A 25,691-nucleotide genomic window follows, 5' to 3' on the forward strand; every position below is an offset into this window, starting at 1 on the left:
CGTTGCTTCACATAGACGGCGGAGAGTCCGATGAGACGGCAGCGCTTCTAGTCCCCACTTTCAGTAATTCGTTGATCAAAACAGCTGTAAACTTTCTCTGGATTATAATTTTGTGGGGTTTTTTGCTGGGCTCTTGGATCTGAACCAACCTGCGCCATAAACCCCCTTTTCTCCAGGAGTGTCATCTCTCTTTCTTCCTGACATGCCCCTCAGCCGCTTTGTTGTCGTCTTCATTTTATACTCCACAGGTGAGTAAACAACAAAGGTGAGAAAACTCAGCTACAGCGTGTCTTCAGTTATGTGTGAACTCTGAATACCACTTTATTTCAGTCAAAATACCATGAAAGTCTTTATAAAACAAAAAGTTTAAAAATATCTGATATCCTGACTGCCAGAGAGAGCTCTTCCCTGCAGTTAGGAAATGCCTTCATCTCAGCAATAATAACAACAGTATTAGATGCAGATGTGCTCCATGAATGCAAATGGTGCCCACTCCTCCCAGCAGGGACGAAGAGCTGGGATGCAGCTCCTCCGCACATCTCCCAGCATGCAACTGTCAGGATTAACTAAAACACAAGCTGGTGTTGAGCTCCTTCCTCTTTCAGGTGCTTCCACTGCCCGCAGACCCGTCGGTTTAATTACAGCTGGGATCTGCCAGTTAATTACTGAGGAGCACCCCCCCCCCCCTCCTATGGGCCTTCAGTCACGTGACCTGGGATCCTCCCAGAGGCCCACATGAGCTCAGATGATAAAGCAGAGAGATTGAAAAGATGCTGGTCATCCTCTCACATTTGTCATTAGAGAGAGAGATGAGGCCTTTAACTGGGTAACTCAAACAGACTACATGCCTCCTGTGGAGTGACTCACTCCTGCTACATGGAGCCGCTCTGCTGCCCTCAGCGCACAGGTTTCTGTGTGTGAGTGGGTGTCTGATGCACGGTGTGTGTCACTGCCTTGGTATTCTCCACCCTCAGTGTTCAAGAAGTCCTCAGTCTCTTTAGTTGAGTTGACGTAGGAAAAACATACCACAGAGGAGCCAAAGAAAAAAAACATAGCTCTGCTTCAAAATTTGTATTTGTTTTTGTGGGTTTTTGCAATTTTTTTGTGAAATATTGGTTCATTTGAATTCTTTGGGCCTCACACAGTTATTGAAATGTCACAGAATCAGTGACTTCTTTTAAATTACTTCTTATAACCCATTTTTACACACTTATTTTTATGTGATGTCGACTTTCTATTCATCTGTTTATATCGCTCTTTATTGTTTATCTTTTTAATTTTGTTGCTTTTATTCTTTTAATGCATTTAATTGCATTTATTGCTTTTTTTGCTTTTATTGTCCTTTATGTCTTTTTCATCCTTATCTTTCATCATCCTTTGTTTTGCTTCTTTTGTCTTCTGCTTTTACTTTATCTTAACTTCTTTCATTCTGCTTTTCTTTCTTTTTGTTTAGCCTCACTGTTGAGCGTTCTCTTGCATTACCTCCTCAGTTATCCTGCTTCTCTTTGTCTGTCAAAGTACTTTGTTAACTGTATTTTTAAAGGTGCTTTTCAGTAGTTTTACCTGCATGTAATTAAAAAGACTACAGATGTTTAATTGCCATATAAATGATGTCTCATGTCACCTGAGTAATTTCTCTATTGAGCCCTGCAGGGCAGACTATCAGACTGATGAGCTTAGCTTGTTTATTTCCTCTATGACTAATTCTCTCTAACTCTTGGGAAGTGTTACTGAGTGGAACATCGGGCTCATTATGAGAAAAATGCTGACGGTAGGATTCATTCAAACACTGCTGGAAAAGCAGCTTCCCGAGGAGGGAAGTTCGAATGTGGGGCTTCATTATTATTATTAGAAACTTGATGTGTTTGAGGGCAACTGTGCCAGAAAACAGAGTGGTTGAGCTGAAGCAAGGGAAGCAGTGCAGGAAATGACTGGAGATGAGTGTTCAGGCTGGCAGACTGGAAAGTTTGGCTCTCGTTTCTAAACATGGAGTCATTTTCAGGATTTCAAAAGGGATAATGTGCACAAACCACAACTGCTGAGAAAGGAGGATAAGAGTGAAAGTACTTATTGCGCAGAAAGATTCAAGGACAATGAAGGCCACACAGTACACAAGCCTTTCTGCTCTATACATGAGGAGATGAGCAAGAAGCACAACCTCCAAGTGAGTAATAAAAACAAGCTGTTCTAATTAGCGGTCCTAATTAGTGGTGAAGTTATTGTCAATTTAAATGGCCAGAAAACACTATGATAGAAAGTCTAACATTCTTTCTCTTTAGTCATTTTCTCCCTGCAAGAAAACAGCACAATATTAAGCCACATGCAAGATTTCCATGTTTTCTGACCCTCCTCTCAGGAGTCTCTGTTAGCATCACTGATTACAAATCCAGGTGTTTTGGAGGACGTTTTTGAGCTTCTTGTGTTGAAGGAAACCCGAGAGGAAGTTATGGAAAAGAGATTGTGATTGGAGAGGCATTTACATGTCAGACTGACTCTGTGTGACCTGTACTGTGTATATAATCTCCTGATACAGAAGGATAATGAATCATAATGTTTGACTGATCAGAGAACTGTGTTTGACGTCTGACATTTTGGCCAAATGTTAAAGGCTCTTTTCTATATGTCGTTTTTTCCAGCTGGCTCTGGGACCACACAATATGACAGCTACAGTGACTTTACAGAAGATGACCACACTCCTGAACTGGACTATAAAGGTGAATATGGAAAAACAGGATACAGGAAACAGGATACATGTGTTTATGTATCTGTACGATATGATTTGTCTAAATGTTGAGAACAAATCTAGTAGCTTCTGTAGTTTATATGTGTGATAGTACTTTAAATCTCAAAACCAGCATGCATACATACAGTGGAGATCGAAAGTTTGGGCACCCCAGGTAAAAATTTGTATTAATGTGCATAAAGAAGCCAAGGAAAGATGGAAAAATCTCCAAAAGGCATCAAATTTCAGATGAGACATTCTTATAATATGTCAAAAAAAGTTAGATTTTATTTCCATCATTTACACTGTCAAAATAACAGAAAACAAAATAATGGCGTCTGCAAAAGTTTGGGCACCCTGCAGAGTTAATACCTTGTACTGCCCCCTTTGGCAAGTATCACAGCTTGTAAACGCTTTTTGTAGCCAGCCAAGGGTCTTTCAATCCTTGTTTGAGATATCTTCGCCTATTCTTCCTTACAAAAGTCTTCAAGTTCTTTGAGATTTCTGGGCTGTCTGGCATGCACTGCTCTTTTAAGGTCTATCCATAGATTTTCAATTATGTTGAGGTCAGGAGACTGTGAAGGCCATGGCAAAACCTTCAGTTCACACCTCTTGATGTAATCCACCGTGGATTTTGAGGTGTGTTTAGGATCATTATCCATTTGTAGAAGCCATCCTCTCTTTAACTTCAGCTTTTTCACAGATGGCATCAAGTTAGCGTCCAAAATTTGCTGAAATTTGATTGAATCCATTTTTCCTTCTACTCGTGAAATGTTCCCTGTGCCACTGGCTGCAATACAACCCCAAAGCATGATTGATCCACCCCCATGCTTAACAGTTGGACAGAGGTTCTTTTCATTGAATTCTGTGCCCTTTCTTCTCCAAACGTTCCTTTGCTCATTCCGGCCAAAAAGTTCTATTTTAACCTCATCGGTCCACAGAACTTGTTTCCAAAATGCATCAGGCTTCTCTCAGTTCTCACAATCCTGCGAGCTGTTCTGTCTGATATTTTTCTTGATCTTCCAGATCTTGCTTTAATTTCCACTGTTCCTGATGACTGCCATTTCTTAGTTACATTCCGAACAGAGGATATTGGCATCTGATGCCTTTTGGAGATTTTTCCATCTTTCCTTGGCTTCTTTATGCACATTAATACAAATTTTTACCTGGGGTGCCCAAACTTTCGATCTCCACTGTAGAGGGTGATTGTATGTCACCTGGCACCAAACGCTGTCCAGCAGCAGACAGCACTTCAGTACTTTGCTGTCCACCATTACTGCTTCACACAGATTTGGGTTTGGTTGCTCTTTAAACGCAGACCCACACTGGTGTCATTCTCCGGGTCTAACCAACGGGGAGGTGACCTGCCACTCCCCTCGAGGTGGGGCCTACAGGAGCTCGTTGGGCACCCGCTGTGAGATGAGCTGCGACCGAGGATACCGTCTGCTGGGGAAGAGCTCGATCCAGTGCCTCCCCAGCCGGCGCTGGTCTGGGACTGCTTTCTGCCGCAGTACGTGGAGGTTCAGGTTTTTAAATTCCCACATGGGGATGAATCTAGTGTTATTCAACAAATCCCATGAAAAACAAAAACCATAAGAAAACTGAAACCAGTGTTGTTTGTGTATCCAAAGCCTGATACTGCTTCTCTCTCTGTATGATAGTGCTCCATTTCTGTTTAAAGTCTATTAAAAACACATCAGTGAGCCACACAGTTAGCTAACATGATCATTGATTACCATAAACATGGGCACTGTAGTTTATTTTGAGCCTTTAGCACATACACACCCTGCTGCGGTGAATTTTCAATAGCGCGCAAAATGTGTATTAATCCGCTACTGGAAATAGTCCCCACCTAATTTTACTATTTACTGGTGGTTGTATAACATTTGCTAAAACCTACAGTGCCGAGCTATTTAAAAAAATTCATTTGCCTTTTTTAGGTATGAAAGTATTTATCCATGACACACTTTATGTCCTCCGTAGGGATAAATGAGCTTGGGGGGGTGAGAGCAACAAATAAACCATTTATCTATTTAGATAAATGTTGGTTCTGTGATAGTTTCGACCCTGAGGATCAACGTACTGCACGTCTGTGTGGTGATGTTTCTTTAGGGATGCGTTGCCACGTGCTGCCCCTCATTCCATACGGCAGATACACCTGCAGTCAGGGCTTTATGGTGGACTCCAGGTGTGACTTCACCTGCAACCCTGGTTATCGCATCGAGGGGGAACACTCACGCACCTGTCAGCACGGCGGGTCATGGAGCGGAGTACAGCCAATGTGCTCAGGTACATATCAAGGAACACAAAGCTGCTGTGCTTCAGTCTTAATTTTCTGTTTTCTGTTACCAATTAAATGAATACATTTTCCAACTGCTTTTTTCAGATACTGATCCTCCAAAGATCAAGTGTCCTCCGTCTAGACTGAAGTTCGCTGAGCCTGGAAAACTCACTGCTACAGTGAGCTGGGATCCCCCCACTGCGAAAGACACTGCTGATAAATCCCTTGAGTCTGTCCCTCCCTCCCTCCCTTTGCTTACTTTTCCTGTTCACTTTAAAAAGCAATGAAACACATGGCTTTTACTGTGCTTGTTTCTCTGCAGTGTTATATTAGTAGGTCAGGAGCCAGACACCGACTTTAAAGAGGGAGCAAACATCATCCGATACAAAGTGTACGATCAAGCCAGGAACAGAGCTGCCTGCAAGTTTATTGTTCGTGTTGAGGGTGGGTAATGTGTTGACACGGGAAACAAGTTTAAATACAGCACATTAACTCAAAGACAGCAGTTTAACTTACAGGATTGGATTTTTCTCCCTCCAGTGAGAAGATGTCCAGAACTATCTCCACCTCTGCATGGCTACCTCACTTGCTCCTCTGATGGGAATAACTACGGTGCAACATGTGAATACCACTGTGACGGAGGATATGAACTGAGGGGCGTATCCAGTCGTGTCTGCCAGTTCAGTCGCAACTGGGGCGGAGGCGCTCCTGAGTGTGTCCGTGAGTTTACATGAAAGTTATGCTACATTGTAGTGCACTTTTTATGTTTATTTTATTGAGCCGTTATTTAACCAGGTTTATCCTTCTTACAAGGATCTCTTTTACATGGGAGACTTGGCCCAGAGTAATTCTACTAAGTCTAATCCAGACCACCTGGATGCAACAGATTTCACCATAAAATCATTCAGGGTCACTATGTTTTATAGTCTAAGATCAAACTGGAGATTGCTCCCTGTGAAGGTGAAAAAAAGGCCGCTTCAGGGAATTTGAAGGCATGGCAGTACATAAAATGAGGTCTGACATGTGAACGCCTGAAATGGCCTTTTTATATTGTTCGACTGCCACTACATTTTGTTGAGAAACTGTGTGGCTTTCCCAGCAATGTAACTGATAATAGGGCCCTAAGGTGCATAGGTGAAGTAGGAGCAGGAATATTTCTTTTACAATTTACCACACACACACACACACACACAACACCCAGATCAGTTGAGCACACACACATGTACTCTAAGAGGTATAAATGGAGGATGCAGTTGTGAACTTGTGTGTTTGTAGCAATGGAGATTAAATCCGATGTAAAGACGGCCTCAGCTCTTCTGGATCAGTTCTATGAAAAGAGGAGGCTGCTGATTGTGTCTGCGCCCAACATATCTGACCCAGACTACCAACTACAGAACCTCATGATACAAGTGAGGAAACTTTTTGCTGCTGGTGCCTTCACATGAATCTCCCCTAAAGAAGTTCACTGAACAACAAGAAATCTGTCTCATAATCTGCTTTGCTTGTTTTGAACCAGAAAGCAGACTGTGGACTGGACCTGCGACATGTAACTGTGATTGAGCTCCTGGGCTCCCCGCCGCGTGAGGCGGGCCGGATTAAAGAAAGTCTGCTCAGCTCTGAAGTCATCGAGGGGTTGAGGTAATAGTGAGATACTTCATCACTTAGTTATTCAACTTATTACTTAGTTGAAAAAAATCCACGCTGAACCGACTGTGTTTAACAGTTACGAGTTGTTTCTCCTCACTCTATTTAAATGTCAGTAGCCTCCAAATAAAAAGGGGACCTCCATTAATTTGACTTTAGAAGGAAAAAATCCACTCGACAGATGAACACTTTTAAAAATAGCAACATACAGTACTAATGCCAGGGTAGCAGTAATGGCTTTCTGACAGGACTGATGGAACAAATTCAATAGTAAACATTTGGCTTTGGTTCCCATGAGAATCAATGAATAAGATTTTTAAAAGGGACAAAGTCCACCAGCTCCGTAATTTGAGCAAAATGCACTGCTCACTTTTTCCAGACTGGAAAATCTCCCCTAACCTTCAGTCTCTCCGCTAACACACAACCCCACAGCTGAGTGAGTGACTGCACACTGAGGCACATTCTTTGAATGTAGTGCAAAGCATTCTGGGAAGTGTAGGCTTTAAGAGATCGTTACAAAGGGATTCCTGGAAAGATTAAAGCGGCACTAGTAAACTCTCTGAGGGGATCCTAGAGAGTCTTACAGCCGACAACTTTACTGTTTGGTTCACTCTCACTGCTCTGATCAACCTACTTTCAACATACAGCTGAAAACACACAAACACACACACATGCTAAGTGGTGGATTCCAAAGAGCTAAAAGAGAGTGAATATTGGGCTTACATTATTAGTCAGGAGGCCGAAAACATGACTCCAAATAAATGTTTATATGAGATGTACGGGAAACTGTTTACCAACATGTGGCCATAACTTTATGAGGTGATAAGTGTTGTGCTGCTGTGTTTAGAGCTTGTTCAAACAGTTCAAAATTAAATGTTGCTTTAAACCTGCAATACTTTGTCTTTTTGCCACTTGGGTTATAACATGCAACAACACTGACATATTATCACCTTTTAAGTTGATGTGGTGAACATGTTAGCAAACAGTTGCTTATTTACACATTCAGCTGATACAGAGAAACACTATCTTCCATATGTCCAATATTCACTCTTCTTTTGGCTCTGTTTAACTCCTGGAGGGAAATGGCTGGCTCTTAAAACTGCAAAATGCTCCAATATGTTTAGCAGCTGGTCACTAACTTTGTCTGTCTGCTGCTTAGTGTTGAGGTTAACTCAGAAGGGGTTTATCAGTCTTTTTTTTAAAGATTGCTTTTCTTGGCATTTCTGCTTTGTTTGATAGAACAGTAGAGAGAGACAGGAAACAGGTTAGAGAGGGGGGTGACATGCAGCAACCCGGGCCGCTGTGGTAAAGCCTAAGTCTACTCGGTGAGGCACAGAGGCGCCGCTATCTGCCCCTAAGTGTTTTTGCAGAAATGATCATCCTGCTGTGCTTGAGAAGTGAGGACCTTGAGTGAACCAGATCAGTAAAGTTACAGACTGGAGGAAAAAACAACTGAAAGGCTCGATAGAGCTCCATAAAGCTGAGGGGAACTCCGGGGAACTACTGATTAAATGCACTTTAATGATATTGAATAACGTTGTTGATTGCTGGTTTGTCTCTCTGTAGACAAGCATTCAGAATCTCCAGGTCCTACTTCAGCATGGTGCTGCTGGACGAGCTCGGACTGGACCGAGAGCGCTTCATTACCCCGATGGCGTCGGAAGAGCTATTCTCCTATATTGATAACTTCCTGCTGGATGAAGAGCAGCGAGAGAGGCTGGAGCTCCACAGGGACTTCTGTGACTAATCTAATAAACCTCTCCGGTTGCCACAGTGATAAACTCATCAGTATCACTAACACAAGATGAGGAAGGACAAGGTCCAAACCAGGTCCTGCAGGACATGAGGAGAGAGAACGCTGCAGTTCCTCATGTTCAAATGTGATCTTATACAACACTGAAGTGCTAGCACTGTTTTCTCTCTATCGAATAATCATCTTAAAGGCAAAGGGGCCAGAAAATGGACATTACAGTGATGACAGTGAAATAGTAACTGTGAGTAAAACACATTTGTAAACAAAGCCATGCAGTAATTTTGAACCATAGATACAGAAAATTAGGTCGGATGCATGATGTGGATTAGCATTATTTTTAAAGGAGCCCTAAAAATAATGAAACTAAAAGTGAAAACCATTTCTACAAACAACTACTGAGGAACACTTGAGTGGATGGATCCTTTTTTTGGTGGTATTTGAGTCTAAAACAGACCTGAAACAATCAAGCATGTCTTTGGTTTAGTCAATTTTTATTGGGTGAACAGAATATTAAAGGCAACCTTTAGGTAAACATGACTCTGATCACACTCAGACGAGGAGTTCAAAGTTAAAAATCTACATTTATATTTGCAATTATACAAATTTAATAATTTCAAATAGGCTTTCCATGCAATTTATATAAATATAATTTTTTCATCATAGTAATAATGTAAAATACAGCAGTATAGATTTAACTAAGCATAATTTGTTGGATACAACACCAGGAATCTTGTATAATATCAGTTAATAGTGAATATTTTCCCACCTATCTGTTTTTCTGTACGCATCTATGAAGAAAAGGGTGACATATTATGACAAAGTTTCTGTGCATGATTTTAAATTGCAATAATATAAAAAGCCTGAATTTTAAAAACATAAAGTGACTGTGTCAGTGCTCTTAAAATAAACAGAGTTTAGTGTTGTGATCCTTTGGCACGTTTTTTTTCAAACAGTTGCACCAGGCGGTGGCGGTGGGGAGGGGGGTGTCACGGCTAGTGTTCAGCAGGCCATTGAACTGCGTCTCTGCTTCCAGCCAATCACCTGTGTGTTGGTTCACTTCAGTACAAACGCTTCTGTTCAGATAAACTTGCAAATTACAGATGAATCCAGAATCTTAGATTTATCTCAGACCCCACAGCTTCTCCCTCTCGCAGTCTGTTTTTTTTTCCTGATGGTCCAGGCCTGTGCTGTCCTCATTTGCCCTTCCCCTTCCCCATAGTGGAACGCAGTAGAAGAGTGCCCTCTGCCCACGAGTCTGGGTACTGCATCATCTTCTGCCACAGGCTGACCTCCTCTCCAACCGAGTCCATTTCCACTTCCTCTTTTCCTATTTTTACGGTGCCTGCAGGGGTGAAGATTGCACAGCGAGTTACCATTACTGGTGGCAAATTCCTTTTGCTCACTTAATTTTCACTCTGGGGCAGCCTTGTGGAAGTCTTAAGGTGCTACAGCTGTAATCTAAAATTAATCGCCTGTTTCTCACAGCATCAATTATGCTTTGACAATAGAACAATTTGAACTATAAATATGTAAAGAGTTGTTCCCTCCCTGGTGCACAAACCAAGATCTCAACACTGAATTCCAATTAAAGTGAAATAATTGACTACTACAAAAAGGTGCAATTGTGCCAATAAACTAAAGCAGTATAATTTGAAGTGAACTAAGGTCAAAACATAAGAAAAAAACTCAAAAGAATCTACCTCCTAAAAATGCAGATAACCCTTGATTAAACAAACAAAAAGACATTCATTGGACTAAGATAGATTAAAAACAAAAGAAAACATTTAAAAAAAAAAAAAAAATCTGGGGCAATCTGTCCATCTATTACCTTTTCCAGAGCAGAGGCGGACTCCTCCCAGGAATTCATTGCTCAGCATGGCCTCTCTGTCCCACACAGTCAGCTCCAGACACATCCTGCTCAGCTGCTCCAGAGCCACATCTTTGTACACAAATGTGTGGTCATAGTGGGGGTTCAGGTTCTTCTTCACAACCGGAGTCTTCCTCTTTGTGGTCTTTGAGTTAATTGGGAACAAGTACCTTCAGAACCAACAACGCAGGGTTAGTTTCAAAAGACAAACGCTTGTGTGACAGCACAGTGAGTGTGCTTTTAAGATTCAACAGATCTTCACTAACCCTTTTACAAAGCTATCCGATGTTCCTCCCAGTTTCATTGCCATCAAATTCTTTGCCTCTTTAATAAGGACATGCAGCTCTCCCCCTTCCTCAGTCACTGCTTTTTTGCCTGAGGAGGAAAAGACAAGACAAACAAAGAAAATTAAAAAGAAAAAAGTATCATACACAACTGGAGCGGAATGCAGTTCTAAAAAATAATCATAGTCTACCTTTAATTTTCTCAGTTGTTGCCTTTTTAGGTGCGATATACTTCAAGGAGATCACCAGCTCTCCTTTGTACTGAGCGAAAGCTGAAGCCGGGGCGGCAGAGGGTGCCTGTTAAAGAAATGTACAGTTTATTTAGGAAACAAGAAGCACAGACAACTGCACAGGAACATGTTATCCATTCTAACATGCAGGCCTCTACACTAAAAATTGATTCATTACTGGGCATCTGAGGCTGATATGGATGTCGATATTTGTTTGTCTTCTGCGCATGCCCACAAAGGCAGAGAAGAAGGCGACTTCTTGCGAGGAAACATGGATGTGAACAACGCTAGTTTCAAATGTTGAAGTAAAAATCCATCAAAAATTCATCATGTTTTTTAGACCTCAAGGATAAACATAATGTGTTTTGGTGAGCGACACTAAATGTAAACATAACATTTATTTACAAGAAAACTCCACAAAGGGCCCTTTAACACAGACTAAAGAGAAATAACTCCAGTTTGTCTGATCTACCTTTGCCATGAGAGCCACATGTTCCTCATGTGGGGAGTCGAGGTCTTGGCAGTCCAGAGCGATCTCCACCTCTCCCAGGAAGGCGTTGCGGCTGAGGCGACCATGATGCCAGACTGATATCAACAAGGAGCGGGAGAACAGCTGAGAGCGGCTGATAGAGTACTGGTGGTGTGAGATGAGGAGGAGAAGAAGGGATGGATCAAAGGCCTGTCTCAACACTGACACAGTGGTGGAGAAGTCTTATATAATTTTAATGCTTTGGTGCTGAGCGAGGTTTAAATAAATCATTCAATGCAGATTAAAGCAGAAAATGGATTCAGATTTTATTGAAAGTTGCATCTAAAATTTTCCAAATGATAACCTTCTTCCTAACCTTTAAGAAGCAAATGCAAACCTATAGAGCAAACAGTTGCTACAATCGGATTCATCCAGCTAATTTCCTTTGCAGTCACTGTATTTAAGCTGACTTTACATTGGAGGCAAGGACCAAAATCAATATTTGACGACAGCTATTTCTAATCTGCAATGTCAATATCAATCTTAAGGTCTCTGTAGGTGTGGTCATTATTTGCAGCAGGCATGGCGCAAGGTCACTAATCAGGGAGTGCCATTAAGTCAACAGGATAAGGTCGACGGTAGCAGTTAGAGAGGCGCCACTTCTAAACTATCACCTTCAGTGTTTCTTTGTAGACGGGGTTGATCGTCTTTCTCTTGATGCTGGTCTTCTTTTTGCTCTGGCGAGATTTGTCAGGGAGAAGATAACATTTGACGTAACTGAAACACAGAAACAGAAAAATATGTCAAACAGTGTCACTGCTGGACACACAGCTATTGGTCTTTTGCTGTGTTTTCTGACTAAACGCCATGAAAAATATCTGTCGACATTCAGTTTCCTGTGAAGCTCAAGTAACCACCCCTGGGATGTGATTATCGAGACTTTGTACACATAGCAACCTCTTATCTATGCTGATCAAAGCTATGTTAACACCACTCTAAAGGGCTGTGTGTGCAGCAGGAAAATGTCTGTCTCAGAGCCACAGACTGCACTGCTACTCAATGTGAAGGCCAGAGTTTGGAGTGAAGTGTGTTTCAAATGCTGCGTTTTGGCATGTGAAGCTTCACATTGTGGCTATGCTTGAGAAAAAGTGAACGTTTTTAATAGTTACGGGTTGGAAATCAGCCGTGACGCATCTCCGTAGGCCAGGCCAGTGCACTCCTTGATGAAGACCTGGAGGCTCTGGGTGTGTTCGTCGTAGCTCACAGAGAAGACGAGGTCTCCGCTCACCTCCACGCTGTCAAAGTCTCCTGCTTCACTGTAAATACTCATCAGGCTGCCCAGTGTGCTCTGAGGAAACACAGATACATCTGACCTGAATACCCTGAAGGTTTAATGCCGCGGATCACAGTTTAAAAAGACAGAAATAACAAGAAATAAACTGGCCACAAAGACGTCATGCATAACAAACGAATACTGGAGGGGTAAAAGAAAGTGAGTCAAGACCATAACAAACAAATTAGCAGAGATCAGGATTTCTGTCAATATCTAAATTCAGAGTGACAGCATGAAATTCATGTTGGCCTCAGCCGTGCATTCCCCTGAGGCTTTGGTAACCATAGAAACCCTGTGTTAGACTTAACACGTAATTTTCATACTTCCTAACTCGCTGGAGGATATCCTGAGGTTATATATGCTCGTTCAGATTATCTAACATCGGTTCCGTTCTGAGAGACATAATGAGCTGCTCTTTAAAGCGTCTTTAGAGCTGTGTCAGAAATGTCAATACTTTTTACCTTTGAGCTACGCAGGCTGGAGGCGCTCGAAGCCATTGTCCTTTTATGAAAGTTAACCAGTCTGTCAATATCTTCGTCCTCCTCTCCATCTTCCTGTGGCATCAAACACAGACAGACAGGGAGATTTTTGTTGTCAGCCAAGATCATAATAAACAAACAAATGTAACGAGCCTTGTTTCCCAGGGAAAGATCTGTTTTTGTTTATTATTCTTATTATTATCATAAAAATGGCTAATCTATTATTAATATGGCAGGCAAAATCCACTTTCAGGTGTTTCAGTTGATTAAGATTAGACAGAATAGATTCAAAGTACAGTATATTGATCGCTTAAAAAAAGATCTACTTACCTGTACATCTAGGCCTGGTACAGAGCGGCTCCTGTTGCCCATTGAGGTTGCTGATGTGTCAGGTCCATCACGCAGGTCCAGTGTTGATACGTGCTCTGTTATACACATTCAGACCAGCATTTCAGCTGCGATACACACAATGTTTTCATTTGATTCTAGAAGAAAAACAGCAGTGCCGCACAGGGTAATATAAGACACTAACCAGGAGGCTTTGGGGCTCGTTTGATGCTCTTCTTGAAGAGTTTGTCGACATCCAACTCCGGGCTCGGACTGAGCGGTTTTACTTCCAGGGCCTGTTGTGACAGAAGCAGGAAGTTAGAAGTGGTGAGATAAAAGGGCTCAGGACAGAAACATGACCATGTCACCTGGATGCATCTCACAGTGTTGGCTTCCGTATTAGCGCCGTCAGTGCTACCATCATCTGCTTTGACCGGCACGGTCAGACTGGAAACACTGGACCCTGCTGGGCTGGACCGAACTGTGTGCTTCTCTTTCCTGTGTGGCGATACAAGGTTCACAGCTACAACTTTCGCCATGCTCCCTTTCATAACTCACGAACTGTTGGCACTCAGCAGAGAATATATTTTCTTTCTTCACTTTCTTTTGACCAAACATAGTAAGTACAGAAACAATTTCACTTTCAAACAAGTACACAGTATTTTGCATCACAACACACTTTAATTTACTGAAAAAGCATAATCTACTTCAACATTTTACATTTGTGCAAAGGGATCAGTTTTGTGCTACACAATGGTTATGCATTTGTTGCACAACACAATGCAACAAGTGTGTTGCATAAAGTTTGTTCTACTTCACATTTTTAACTAAGCTTTAGTCCACAAGGACTCCTGAAATTTGCCATGGAGGTCAAGTGTTTGTGAGGTGTGTGATTTCATACACACACAGCTAAATTAGTGCGAAATTGTGTCTCCACTCTAACACTATGAAGCTTAGAATTGCAGGTGATTCATCCCAATGTATAGACTAGACTAGTACACAGGCCAGCAGTGGGGGACGAGGGCCAAACATGACACTTCCTGCCTCAAATGTTGCTTTGAAGTTTCGGGGTAGTGTTTGCACCTTTAAGATTAACTACAGGTGAGTTTACCTTGACTCCTCAGGGGTCACACGGCCAGACTCTGTCTCAGTTTTACTGCTGGTTATGCTGGCGTTCTCTGCAGACTCTGTGTCACTGCGTGTTGGCTTTGGCCAAACATCCTCCTTTGATTCAAATGATTCCCTTGAAGCAATTGATCCTGAATTTTCGCCTGAACCACTGTCAACAAAAAAAGTGACTTACAGGTTGAGACATTCTTAAGTCCAGAAAACACACACATGAACATTTCTAACACGGACCAAACTGATGTGAAGAATGAGGACTGACCCTTTGTTATCTTTCTGATTCAGCTGCCTGGCCCGAGGCACAGGAATGGGAGGCTCTGGATTTATTTCAGTACTTCTCAGCAGCAGTTCTCCTGTTGTCTCACGCTTCTTCACTATCACACACACAACAAAAAGTAAAACACACTTCCATACCAGTCAAACAAAACGCTATCATGCTCCTGCAATTTTTAACATTGCTCTACTTCTACTGCTGAACAACATTCCTGTGATTGTGGGCTTTTCATTTGGCCCAAGCTGAGAGCTGTTTACATTCCTGTTTGAGCAGCCGATACCCACTTCCTCTTCCTGCACTCACATTGAGGCCTCTTTTTCAGGGAGATTCTCACTAGGTCATGTCCAGGCGTTGTGGAGAAACGGTTCACCCTTTGGTCGTAGAACCAGTCACCCGTCATTTTCTTTAGATCCCTGAAATCCAATGTGAATACTTTTTAGAGGTTTAAATTGACCTGAATTTACACTCATTCATCAGTTAAATGACAGAGCTGAAAAAGGTTAATGGCCAACCATCACGCTGTGGGCTTATTAATATTTCTCAACATGTGCACCACATGATTATCATATACGTGGTTTAAAATAACTGTTCTGGCTTTTCAGAGATGAATCTATTACAGTCAGCAACACACACAGCCAGTCTGTCTGACCAACAATATTTTTTTTTTATTTCATTTTGCATTTTAAATATTTTTTGACCAATAACGTTTCCTGCAAATTTCACTTTTTTTTTTTTTTTTTTTTTAAATGAAAGGAAAATGTATCTAAAACTGTAAAAATTCAACATTAGAAAAATATAAGCAGAGAATACGACTTAGTGGATTCAGTGTGAAGGATTTTCAGCTCTGTTCTGCTCTCAGTATACTATTTAATATTTTACTATTTGTGGCTATTTACCTTAAAGGATAAGGATTTCATATCTATTATCACTAAATCCAATGAATAGACTAAAACCAATATTTATTTTATTATACTAACAACAGTTGTCTCTGTGTTCAGACCCTGGTACAGCTTATTTCTCTGTGCCATTGAGCTCTATTGTTGTCCAAAAAGCTATTTAAACACCTCAATGAGCCACACTGCCACGCGTTCCTTTATTGCCATGAACATGTTTATTTTAAATTAATTTTTTCATTAATCCTGCTGTGGAAACGTACATTACAGCATCAAATGTTAATTAATGTACCACGAAATAGTCCCCCCAAAATAAAGGATTTATTCCTGTTTGAGTAACTGCTCCCTAAAACTACAGTACCAAATTGTTTTAGGAAATTAATCTTCAAACTTAAAGTATATATGTGCCACTTTTTTGCATCTTCACTAGGAATGACTGGGCTTGGGGCATTTCATTGGATTTACTGGCAATCTGATAAAACATAAAACCATAAATACAAAGACACAATATTTACTCAAATACCATTATTATGGAAAGTTAAAGGAGAGTAAGAAGAAAACAGTCTCTTACGACTCTTTGGCACACACACTGCATAGCCAGGATCCTTTGGGGAGCACTGTTCGGCAGTTGTTGCACACGTGGTGATTGCACATCTTACATTGGCTGGAGAAAATAGTGAGACGACTCAGAGGCTCTTGGCATCGGCCACAAGTCCACTGACTGTATCTTCCACTGCCACGTTTGGCCCCTTTCCTCTTCACATCCAGCAGCTCTGTCTTCAACTTCCTGAGAACAAAAGCAGACACATAGAAAAAAAATAATTAAAAACTGAGAGGTTGCCCTTTGAGAAACTGTGATGGCAGAATTACTGCTTTACCCTGTGTCACTCTTAATGACACCTAAATAAATGACAAATCTCACTCATTTTGGGGCTTTCAGTAATAATACAATAATGTGAAACTATTAGGATGTATGATGTATCCAAATCGAAGACAGGTACTGAGCGATATGCCTGAGATCAATATTACAATAATGATGTTGATTAGTTGACTCATGAATTAACATTGTGGAAGTAAGTTTTGAGAAAAAATGGTAAAAGTTAGTTCCAGCTTCTGTTCTGCCTCCAAATGCAAATATTTGCCATTTTATTAGTCTTCTTTCATAATAAATTAGGCTCTGTCTATCTTTGCATTATTGAAATTGATGTCAACAGCAATTTAAACATGCCGCTTTGGCTCCAAGACACTGATAGACATATACTTATACTATTTTCTGACATTTCAGAGAACATACAATATCAAAATCAGACACACCTCTTCACAAATGTCATGCAAATCTTTTATAAACTCACATGAAATACATGAAAACATAATAACATCAAAAAATAATATTAAAGGAAATATCAGTGAACACATCTGTTGATTCCTTTTTCAATGATAAGTGGGGAAAACTAAAGTTAACCATTTAGCAGAATTAACAGGAGGTGCTCTCTGCTCACCGCACACGCTGCTCCTCGGCCTGTCTCAGCTCCTCGTCCCGTCTCAGCACCTCCAGGATCAGCTCCTGCTCAGACTCAGACAGGAAGCCCAGGCTGATCATGTCCACAGCCTGGGGCATTGTTCCTTTAAAGAAGAACTGTCAGTGCAGTTTAACTGGCTCTGCTCAGTTGCTCTCACATCGAGAAGATCTCCTGAAGACAAAACAGAACATCAGCTATCAACAGGTTTGATTAAATGCTGACAAAACCTCAATTTTTTATAACGCCTACAGTGCAACTGATCAGATGCTCTGCAGTAAGAAGAGGAACTTGGTGCATGACTTGATGCCCTGCGCTGATGAAGATAAAGACAGGCACAAACCGTTGTGTGATCCTAATCAAATGAATCATAGACGACTGAGTTACGTTTCTCTCTTCCTGTTGGCCTCCATGCAGTGAAACCTTTAGTGCAGCAGCTTTGCAATGGATAGTTTGGGATGGTACAATAGTCATAGCCTCCTTCTTGTATTTAAAAATGTCCACCAGTCAAAAATTATTACTCCTGGGAATCTGGATAACCATAAAGCAAACACAGACTGATCCTTTGACATAAATTAATCTACAACTCTAGCCAAACCTAGCACTGCAAAAAAAATGATTAATGACTCATAGGAACCAGGATGCTGGATGATTTAAAATCCCTCATGCCCTGGTGAAAGGTTGTTTTGAGTAGGGAAGGCAAAAAAAACATGAACTTGGCTACTGAGCAGGGTTCCCACCCATTAAGGACACACAGAGCCGGGTGGAGTGGAGTTAAGCAGCAGCTTAACAATTTGTTTAAGACCAACATCAAACTTGTCATCTGTCCTGTTCCCATTTGAAACTTTATGCTCCAAGCACAATAACGTGAGTTGGGAAAGTGCTTGTTGAGTGAGTTAGCCAGTCAGAGGGAAAAACGCATGCAAAACCTGACACCTTTTTCCTCATTGTTAGAATAGCTGCGACCAATGATCCCTTGCAGGAGTTCAATAATACCTGCAAAGCAACTTGTCAAATGTAAAACGTCATGGAAACGGCGCATGCGTCTGTTGCAGATGACGGACAGATACTGCACTAACAAGAGTACTACTTTACAACCACTAAAAGAGAGGATATTAAAGAGAAGATACGTTTGGGGAAGGAAAAACATGGAGCCGAAAAGTGTATAAGGGTGTAATCTTTCGTAAACTGTAGATATTAAACTCAACGACAGCAGATGACATTTGATAAAAAAAGCTTTTTCTTTAAATTTCAGATTTAAATAATTAAACACGCTGAGGAGATGCAAGCGGCTGCGGATCAAACAGCCGAAAGTTGACGTAAGATACGTAACCAACAGACAATCAAATTAATGTCAACTCCACATCCACTTCATAGTGCTTCCAGAAAACTATATACTTTTATATGGCTTTTAAGGAGAGAATTCAGTTATTTCACTGCGTATATAAGCCACAAATCAGCTGGGAAACGGCACTCAACACAGCTAATTAAAGAAAATTACATCCACCTGTCGTCAGTAGTCTACTTCACCCCGCTGCTCGGCTGGCGTCACTACGGGCGACGGCGAGATAATCCGGACAGAAAAACACAACAAAAATGGGCAAAAGCAGCAGATAAGCTAAGAGCGAATTTAAGATAATTGCCTCTAAACTGGTTTACTCACTTGTCGCCTATATGACCATGTCGCCGTCCGTCACTACTTCTTCAACTTGTAGCCTCCTCCCGTCTCAGAGACTGTTGACTTTGTGCAGCGGAGGAGTCCAGAGTACCGGAAGATGAGGAAAGTTTGTAGGCAGACAGGAGCGCCTCTCCACATTTTCCATGACAGGTGCATTTAGCTCTATTTACCACAGAAGGGGGCTGGATGTGGAAAATTTGGCCCATTCAAACAGTCCGATAATTACTCCAGTTCCCCTTTTCCCACGCAAACAGTAACGTGGAAGTTGAGAGCGAGTATGCAGAGCTTTTTCTTTTTTTTCTGAAGAAATAACTGGAGCGGACATATGCATGAGAAATGCAATATATAAACAAACGCAGTGAGCTATTTATTGTTGCTGAAAACAGAGTTTATATGTATGGCACATTTCAGCATCAAGGAAATTCATAGTGCTTTACATAAAACACTAAAAGTACATTTAAATACAGTACAAAGCAGGGACAAAAGAAAATAAAGACTAGATGAAATAGTATAAGGCAGGCATAGAATTGCAATTGTGAAAGGAAGCAGAAAACAAATGTCATCAACCTGGAGCTCAGATTTACAGTTTTCTGGGAGTTTCTTTCCTCCAAATATGTGGTGCATAAAAACTGAATGTTGCCTCTCCATATTTAGTTTTTAATTTGTCCCAGAGTCATATGGTGTGTCTGTGCAGTATCATATTATGCTCTGTGCCATTATTTACTATCAGGGTGTATGCAAAAAGATGGTAGTGCAACACATTGTTAGGCAAATGATCACTAGGCCTATAAAGTTTCCATTACAACAAATCTGTTATCTAAGAAGTCAATGTGATATGTTCTTACTCCTAAAAAGAGACAGATATGATAAGGTTTTCATGGCAAGTATGTGTCTGTGTTGAGTTAAACCCCAACTAATTAAATGCACGTGGCCAAAGCCTCCAACCATTCACCTGCTAGTATTGAGACAGAGGTGTCGAGTGTGACTGGGAATGGACAGAAGTGACTCTGTATTTCATATTAGTACTACAAACTTAACTGTGTCTGTGGCTCTTCTGGCCAGCACTGCGAGTACACACTATGTGCTATCACCTCCTGTTACCTTCACAGCTGAGACAGATGGGTGAAAAAAGGAAAAAGAGCAAAAACATTAACTGTATCATTAACATGTTGGTCCGCCACAGGCTGCCCAAAACAGCTTCAGTGCTCCTTGGCATTGATTTCTACTGAGAGGATAAACATCATTCATCCAGAAGATATTCCCTTATTTGGGATCAAAACCTGAAAGCCATATCATGTGATTCACATGATTCCTTGTGAACTTCAGTGAGCTCCGCTGTACGGAAGCAGCTGCACTCTGTTCCCCCATCATTTATTCAACTCAGAAGTTAAACTGTCTGCCATGTTTGTGAATTTGTGGGAGTAGTACTGTATATTTATGATATCCATCTCCTTGGGATAATCTTTACAACCACCCCAAGTATATGAATCCTGTAGTTTAAGAAGTCATGTTGGAGTTTTATCAACTTGGGTGTTCCTGCCATCAGCAGCACACTGAGCAGTGGAGTTGAATCACATCTCAGTCTTCAGCTTTTCATTTCAGCCAAACCACAAGAGGTGTAGGGATCAAACACCGGAGGGGAAATTCAACAAGTATAAAATAACAATGAAGTGTCCTCGCCACCACTGCTCCAGTGGAGCTGACCAGCGGGCAACAGATAAGGCTGTGGTTGTGGTGCAGCTTAGCAGCTTCCAGATGTGATTATAATTGCATGAGTGTGAGGCAGGGCGTTTCTAAAAAAAAAAAAAAAAAAAAAAAAACAGCATTAGTGCACAGTGAACTGCCCTGGACAAATAAAGGTTTATGAAAACACTACAGCAGCAGCTGGTATAGTGCTGGGTTACACTGGAAACTTGCTGTTAGAGCCATGTCTACAATAGAAACATAGTTGTAAATAATTTAGATTTGGTGTATGATGTGCTAGGGATAAGAAGTTCCATAGTTTCACTGTAGCATGCTAAATTAGGACCAATAATGTCTGTTGCTAGACTTGTTTTCTGATTGGTTAAAATGTAAAGCGTGCTGCACATGCTTGTTAGTTTAACTGAATCTATGAAGTCTCAACAGCACACTGATCTTTGACCATGTTTGCTGTGCATGCTCACGCTTGTGCAGTACGTTTTCAGTATTTTCTTACCAATTTTATTTTGTACTTAAGAATTTTCAGTGAACCCACAGTCATGAACTGCAGAGTTTTATTGAAGCATGCGTCTACTACATGCTCAGACTCTACAGCTTTAGTGGCCATTTTCAGGAAATAGACAGAGCCAATTTAACATTAAAATGTTGAATTCCATAATGTCCACTCAGTGTGTCTGCGTTCACCTTTTCAGGTCAGGAGGGTCTGCACTCCAAGTCCAGCACAATGTGGTGAACATGAGGTGCATATGACTTCACATGTTCTATGTGCTGGATGTTTGCCGTCCACGCTGCACCAGTGGTGTCCTTTAAAAGAGAGGTGATGCGGTTTGCTGTGTCATCGGCCCAGGCCTGCCACACCTCTCTGTCAGCTTTCTTCCCAGAAATCCTCTGGGTGGCATCATCAATTGCTGGAATGGCTGCTGCATTCGGTAATGGTGAAGTAACGTTCTGGTGAATGTGCAAAATGCCACCACTTGTCCTCTTCAGCAGCCGACAGGCAACAGGCCAGCCATCCTCAGAGCTCGGTATGAGACCCAGATTCACTCGGTCGGCAGTATCACACAGCTGGAGCTAGAAAAATAAACAATGAATTATCTTTCCATAAACTTGTATCACTATTTTGTTACTCTGGTAATGAAGCTGATTAGATTTATATAGTTACAGTCAGTTATGGTGGTACGCTGGAAAGGGCATGTAGATTTAAGGTTGGCCTATAGGATGTTAAAATCAAGAAACCTGTGACTTATTGAGATGAAACAGAATACTGAAATGCCATGTCTTGTACTCAACATTTTCTCACCTGTGATGCCAGAAATGTGTGTGTGATTACAGTGGAATCTACACAGAGTAAAAACAAATCAACCAGACTGCACTTGGAATATGTGAAGCATTGTTGTGCAACTTTCTGCTGCACACAGACATCATTGGTAACACTTAACATGCCAGTTTGAATTGTTTTCTAGATTCTGCAAAGAATATTGTCTGTATCCGTCACATCAATAGTTATGGCAACAAATAACTGTCAAGAATGGCAGAAATCCCAAATTTCATGACACAAAAATTAATTTAAACGTGTTGAAATGCACGCTATTGTTAAAGTTTAGGAACTAAGTGGGTGAAATTAGTTTAAAGTATAAAAATCACATAGAAAGGAACAATAATTCACTATTGAAAAATGTACGATGCACATTTCAAATATACCGTATAACAATTCATTCATTTCATCATTTTCTAAACTTAACAAGCTAAAAAATCTGCGTTATCAATTTAATTGGAATACTTGTGTATCAACATACTGCATAATTGTATCATTACAATGAATTTTAGAAAGACAATTACTCAGCAAAAGGGGACATTGTCTATATGACAACAGTGACAGACACACTAAAGTTGAGTTTCTCCCCAAGAAAGGGCCTTAATTTAACAATTTATGTGATTATTGATATTAACTCAATAAGCTAAAATCCAGAGGTTCCAGTATTTGCTGGCATGATTTTCAGATTTTCAGCTAATAGAACCACTAGAGGGCATCAGTGAGCACTTTCTGTGGCGAAGTGAGACAGCAAATATAGCAGTAATATGTACATCGCACAAGTCACATAAGCAGCATTGGATGCATGTGAAAATGCTTTACTTGTCTGTTGTCTCCTTGGTGAACAGTGCAGCGGTCAGACACTCCGTTTGCCACAAGGTTTTTCTGCAGAGCTTCAACAGCATCGGGACTCCACTCACAGGCGTGAACATGACTGGCCCCGGCGTGTACCAGATATGGGAGAGTGAAGTATCCAATACCTGACACAAGGTGTGGTTGTGACAGTTGTACACCAACATTCTTGTCGTAATTTAAATTGTGTTGAATTACTAGTACGAGGGTCAAACATAACAAAACTAACATGAAAAATTCATCACTCAAACCTTATTACACTACAGCATGATATAGGACTTGTTTTATTGTTTCCCCTGTGATGTTAAAGTAAAAACCTGACAGATATTGAGTCAGCTCTCCTACCTGCATACAGATCCACCACTATCTCCCCTCTGCAGTCAAATCCAGCCACCCGGAGCTTCTCCATTATGTTTCCAGCTGAGAACATGCATTTGGTAACATCAAACTCATAGCTGAAACACAGGTGAAGACATTAGAAATTCAGACACGTTTTAGTTAGTTAAATATTAACCTGACTGATTAGGACTGAGACTTACCTAATCCCATTGTCCATGTGCTTGACCCAGTTGTGCTCCCCTAACAGCATCGTCACCATGGGAGACCTAAATCCATCCCTGCATATGCGACTCATCTTAGCCAGGCGCTTTGCACCCAGTCCTTTGGCCACTGCGCCCCATAGCTGTTGATCTAAGGAAATAAAAAGCAATCAAAAATGTCCTCATAAATGATCTTACACACCTAGTACTGAAGAAAAGTTGGAATAACTTTGAGACCAGTACCTAGTTTCTTCCATAGTGGCAGGGAGAAACAGTGGTCTCCCAGCAGGACTAGGTCTCCATGCCTCTGGAAGCTGCGAGGGAGGTCCCCCCTCAGCTCCTCCGTCCAGCTTTCACCATGAGATTCCAACAGCTCCTGGAGGATTTTCTCTAGTTTATTACCACTTGTCCTTCCCCTCCCCTTCTTTGACTGCAGAGGAGACTGTGGTGACAGGACAGGATAAACAACAGGGGAAACATAATGACACTTCAAAGCTGCAGCACAGTAGTATCTGTTGCTAAAAGCATTTAAGTGAAGCTCAGCTTTAATTACCTGACTCCAAACTACTTCACAAGCACTGTCCAAAGCCACCATAGTTGTGAGAGATGGCAGATCAAGTTGTGGCAGATAGGATGTTAAAATGGGCAGAAGGACTGTGTCATCTGAGTCTTTCAATAAACATAAACTCAGGTCCAGAGCTCCTTCGGCCTGAAGACATTTCCTGTAAAATAAGACGTTTAGATGTGATATCAAGATTAGTAAAGGCGGCCACAGACAACATTTTAACTTGCTATTGAAACAATCTTTCTGTCCCATCAATCAAGTTTCCATCAATGCCTACGTCCCGATGCTAAATGTTAGCTAACTTAGCTTAGCGGTTCACTCACTAAATGTTTACCTGAACTTCTGTGCATGACTCTGCGACACACGAAGACAAAGCACTCCGTCCATTTACAAGAAAATACGAAACCCCACTTTATTTGTTTCTGACGGCTCGACAGTGATATTTAGCTAGATATCAACGAAGAGTCCAGGTAACCAGTAGCTTCTTCACATCAAAGAATAACGCGTGTTTCCAGTCGGAGTATTATTCAGGACGGACACTTCAATACTCAAAACTTTATTGTAAAGACAATGTAAGCGTTACTGACCCGGAATATTGATTTTTTAAACATTAAAATGTGATGGCTACGCTTTTGTTTATGTTACATTTTTTTCTCTTGATAAATTACAAAAATGCATGAATTGGTTTGGACACGTTTGTCGCTGATGTCGGTAGATGGAGACAAACGACTCCAGACTGAGGACGGTGAGTAAAGTTACATGGCTGTTGATAAAGTAAAGTAACGAAAAATGTGATTAAAAAACCTTATTAATCTGTAATCTGATGTTGTCTGTCTTATCACAGCGTTAAATAAGGTATGATTACATTGTGTGTCCTGTAGTAAGGTAAAGTAACCAAGATCCAGCGAGACATTATGAAATCATTTCCATTAATTCTCCAAAAAATATACCTAAATGTTTGTTACAGCAGCTGAAGGAATATCTCTGATAAGGCTTACTATTTAATACTTACAATTTCTTATCACATTGAATGTGATCTTACTATTACATGAAATGTATTTGTCTCAAAATTACTATGCTGTTGTTTACTCTTCTTATTGTTTATTTTTTTTGCCAGATGTTGCATCAGAGTTATATTTCATTGGTTTTGTTCTTAGGTGCATAATTTATGTCTGGCCTTTTATTAATTTATCAATTATACTTATGTTGTTTCCATTTTTGACTTAGTGGTGAGGCGGGGTCCTTTTACAATCTGTGTTAGATTGTATGTTTGTGATGTAGTACACCGTATGTCTTTCCAGAGGTTAAGTGGTTAAGTTATGCATCATTCTGCGTTTTTAAACCCATCAGATTAAGCTTTCTTCTTGCAGTAAGATCAAAGTGCCTCATCCTCCCTGATCTCTCCTTATGTAATGAAAAGTGGCTCCAGGGTTTTAATTCTGGCTTTTAGTCGTCCACAGTCATGAGTATGTTTGAACTTAAGTTGGCAGGTTGGTCAAAGCAGCATCTGACAGGTCATTTATTAATAATGTCCTCCACTGGGGTAGATATACGACAGCCAGGATCCTGACTGATGGAGACGTACAGTAGCTTTTCTACCTCTGGTCTAAAATGTCAGGAGTCGACAGACTGAGAGTGAGGGATGTTTGGTTCACTCTTGTGGTCATTTATGGTCCAGACCTCCCTGTGTGTTCGATAAATTGCCATCTCTTTGCCTCTGTGTAGCAACAAGGAGGCTATAATGGCTGTATGACTGAGCTGAGCCAATATTGAACCATCATAATATCGCTTTTTATGTCTTTACCCAAAGAGACTTAGCAGGGGCTGTTAAACAGCTTGTAAGGCC

General features: G+C 41.0%; 3 protein-coding genes across 3 annotated transcripts; 1 reads left to right on the top strand and 2 right to left on the bottom strand.

The window, feature by feature from the left end:
* The first annotated feature begins 37 nt into the window (after positions 1 to 37).
* srpx2 (sushi-repeat containing protein X-linked 2) lies at positions 38 to 9,326 on the top strand. Its single transcript, XM_070836754.1, has 10 exons — positions 38 to 248; positions 2,637 to 2,714; positions 4,041 to 4,232; positions 4,835 to 5,011; positions 5,109 to 5,232; positions 5,326 to 5,447; positions 5,544 to 5,723; positions 6,279 to 6,412; positions 6,520 to 6,641; positions 8,214 to 9,326. The coding sequence occupies exons 1-10, from the start codon at positions 203 to 205 to the stop codon at positions 8,392 to 8,394; spliced, it is 1,356 nt and encodes a 451-aa protein (XP_070692855.1). The 5' UTR covers positions 38 to 202; the 3' UTR covers positions 8,395 to 9,326.
* sytl4 (synaptotagmin-like 4) lies at positions 8,875 to 18,924 on the bottom strand. The gene is made up of 17 exons (XM_070836753.1): positions 18,862 to 18,924; positions 17,181 to 17,372; positions 16,253 to 16,468; positions 15,092 to 15,201; positions 14,777 to 14,888; positions 14,501 to 14,668; positions 13,773 to 13,887; positions 13,595 to 13,685; positions 13,393 to 13,487; positions 13,045 to 13,137; positions 12,420 to 12,598; positions 11,925 to 12,027; positions 11,254 to 11,415; positions 10,743 to 10,848; positions 10,534 to 10,642; positions 10,229 to 10,437; positions 8,875 to 9,742 (listed from the first exon to the last, which is right to left on the bottom strand). Exons 2-17 carry the CDS (start codon positions 17,297 to 17,299, stop codon positions 9,594 to 9,596), a joined length of 2,136 nt encoding a protein of 711 aa, XP_070692854.1. The 5' UTR covers positions 17,300 to 17,372; positions 18,862 to 18,924; the 3' UTR covers positions 8,875 to 9,593.
* Positions 18,925 to 20,363: 1,439 nt separating this feature from the next.
* Positions 20,364 to 24,243, bottom strand: trmt12 (tRNA methyltransferase 12 homolog). Its single transcript, XM_070837140.1, has 8 exons — positions 24,180 to 24,243; positions 23,834 to 24,002; positions 23,524 to 23,722; positions 23,281 to 23,431; positions 23,087 to 23,196; positions 22,712 to 22,869; positions 21,262 to 21,648; positions 20,364 to 20,669 (listed from the first exon to the last, which is right to left on the bottom strand). The coding sequence occupies exons 1-7, from the start codon at positions 24,230 to 24,232 to the stop codon at positions 21,271 to 21,273; spliced, it is 1,218 nt and encodes a 405-aa protein (XP_070693241.1). The 5' UTR covers positions 24,233 to 24,243; the 3' UTR covers positions 20,364 to 20,669; positions 21,262 to 21,270.
* Between the last annotated feature and the right edge of the window lie 1,448 nt (positions 24,244 to 25,691).

Source organism: Pempheris klunzingeri, chromosome 9 (assembly GCF_042242105.1).
Source record: "Pempheris klunzingeri isolate RE-2024b chromosome 9, fPemKlu1.hap1, whole genome shotgun sequence".
Classification (NCBI taxonomy): domain Eukaryota; kingdom Metazoa; phylum Chordata; class Actinopteri; order Acropomatiformes; family Pempheridae; genus Pempheris; species Pempheris klunzingeri.

Coding starts and splice junctions, on each gene's coding strand:
- srpx2 (XM_070836754.1), top strand. CDS start 203: ATGCCCCTCAGCCGCTTTGTTGTCGTCTTCATTTTATACTCCACAG. Junction 5,012..5,108: donor AGTACAGCCAATGTGCTCAG/GTACATATCAAG, acceptor TGCTTTTTTCAG/ATACTGATCCTCCAAAGATC. Junction 6,642..8,213: donor GAAGTCATCGAGGGGTTGAG/GTAATAGTGAGA, acceptor GTCTCTCTGTAG/ACAAGCATTCAGAATCTCCA.
- sytl4 (XM_070836753.1), bottom strand. CDS start 17,299: ATGCCCCAGGCTGTGGACATGATCAGCCTGGGCTTCCTGTCTGAGTCT. Junction 13,138..13,392: donor TACCAGGCCTAGATGTACAG/GTAAGTAGATCT, acceptor TTGATGCCACAG/GAAGATGGAGAGGAGGACGA. Junction 10,438..10,533: donor TCGGATAGCTTTGTAAAAGG/GTTAGTGAAGAT, acceptor TTGGTTCTGAAG/GTACTTGTTCCCAATTAACT.
- trmt12 (XM_070837140.1), bottom strand. CDS start 24,232: ATGGACGGAGTGCTTTGTCTTCGTGTGTCGCAGAGTCATGCACAGAAG. Junction 24,003..24,179: donor AGTCATGCACAGAAGTTCAG/GTAAACATTTAG, acceptor CTTATTTTACAG/GAAATGTCTTCAGGCCGAAG. Junction 23,723..23,833: donor GTGAAGTAGTTTGGAGTCAG/GTAATTAAAGCT, acceptor CTGTCACCACAG/TCTCCTCTGCAGTCAAAGAA.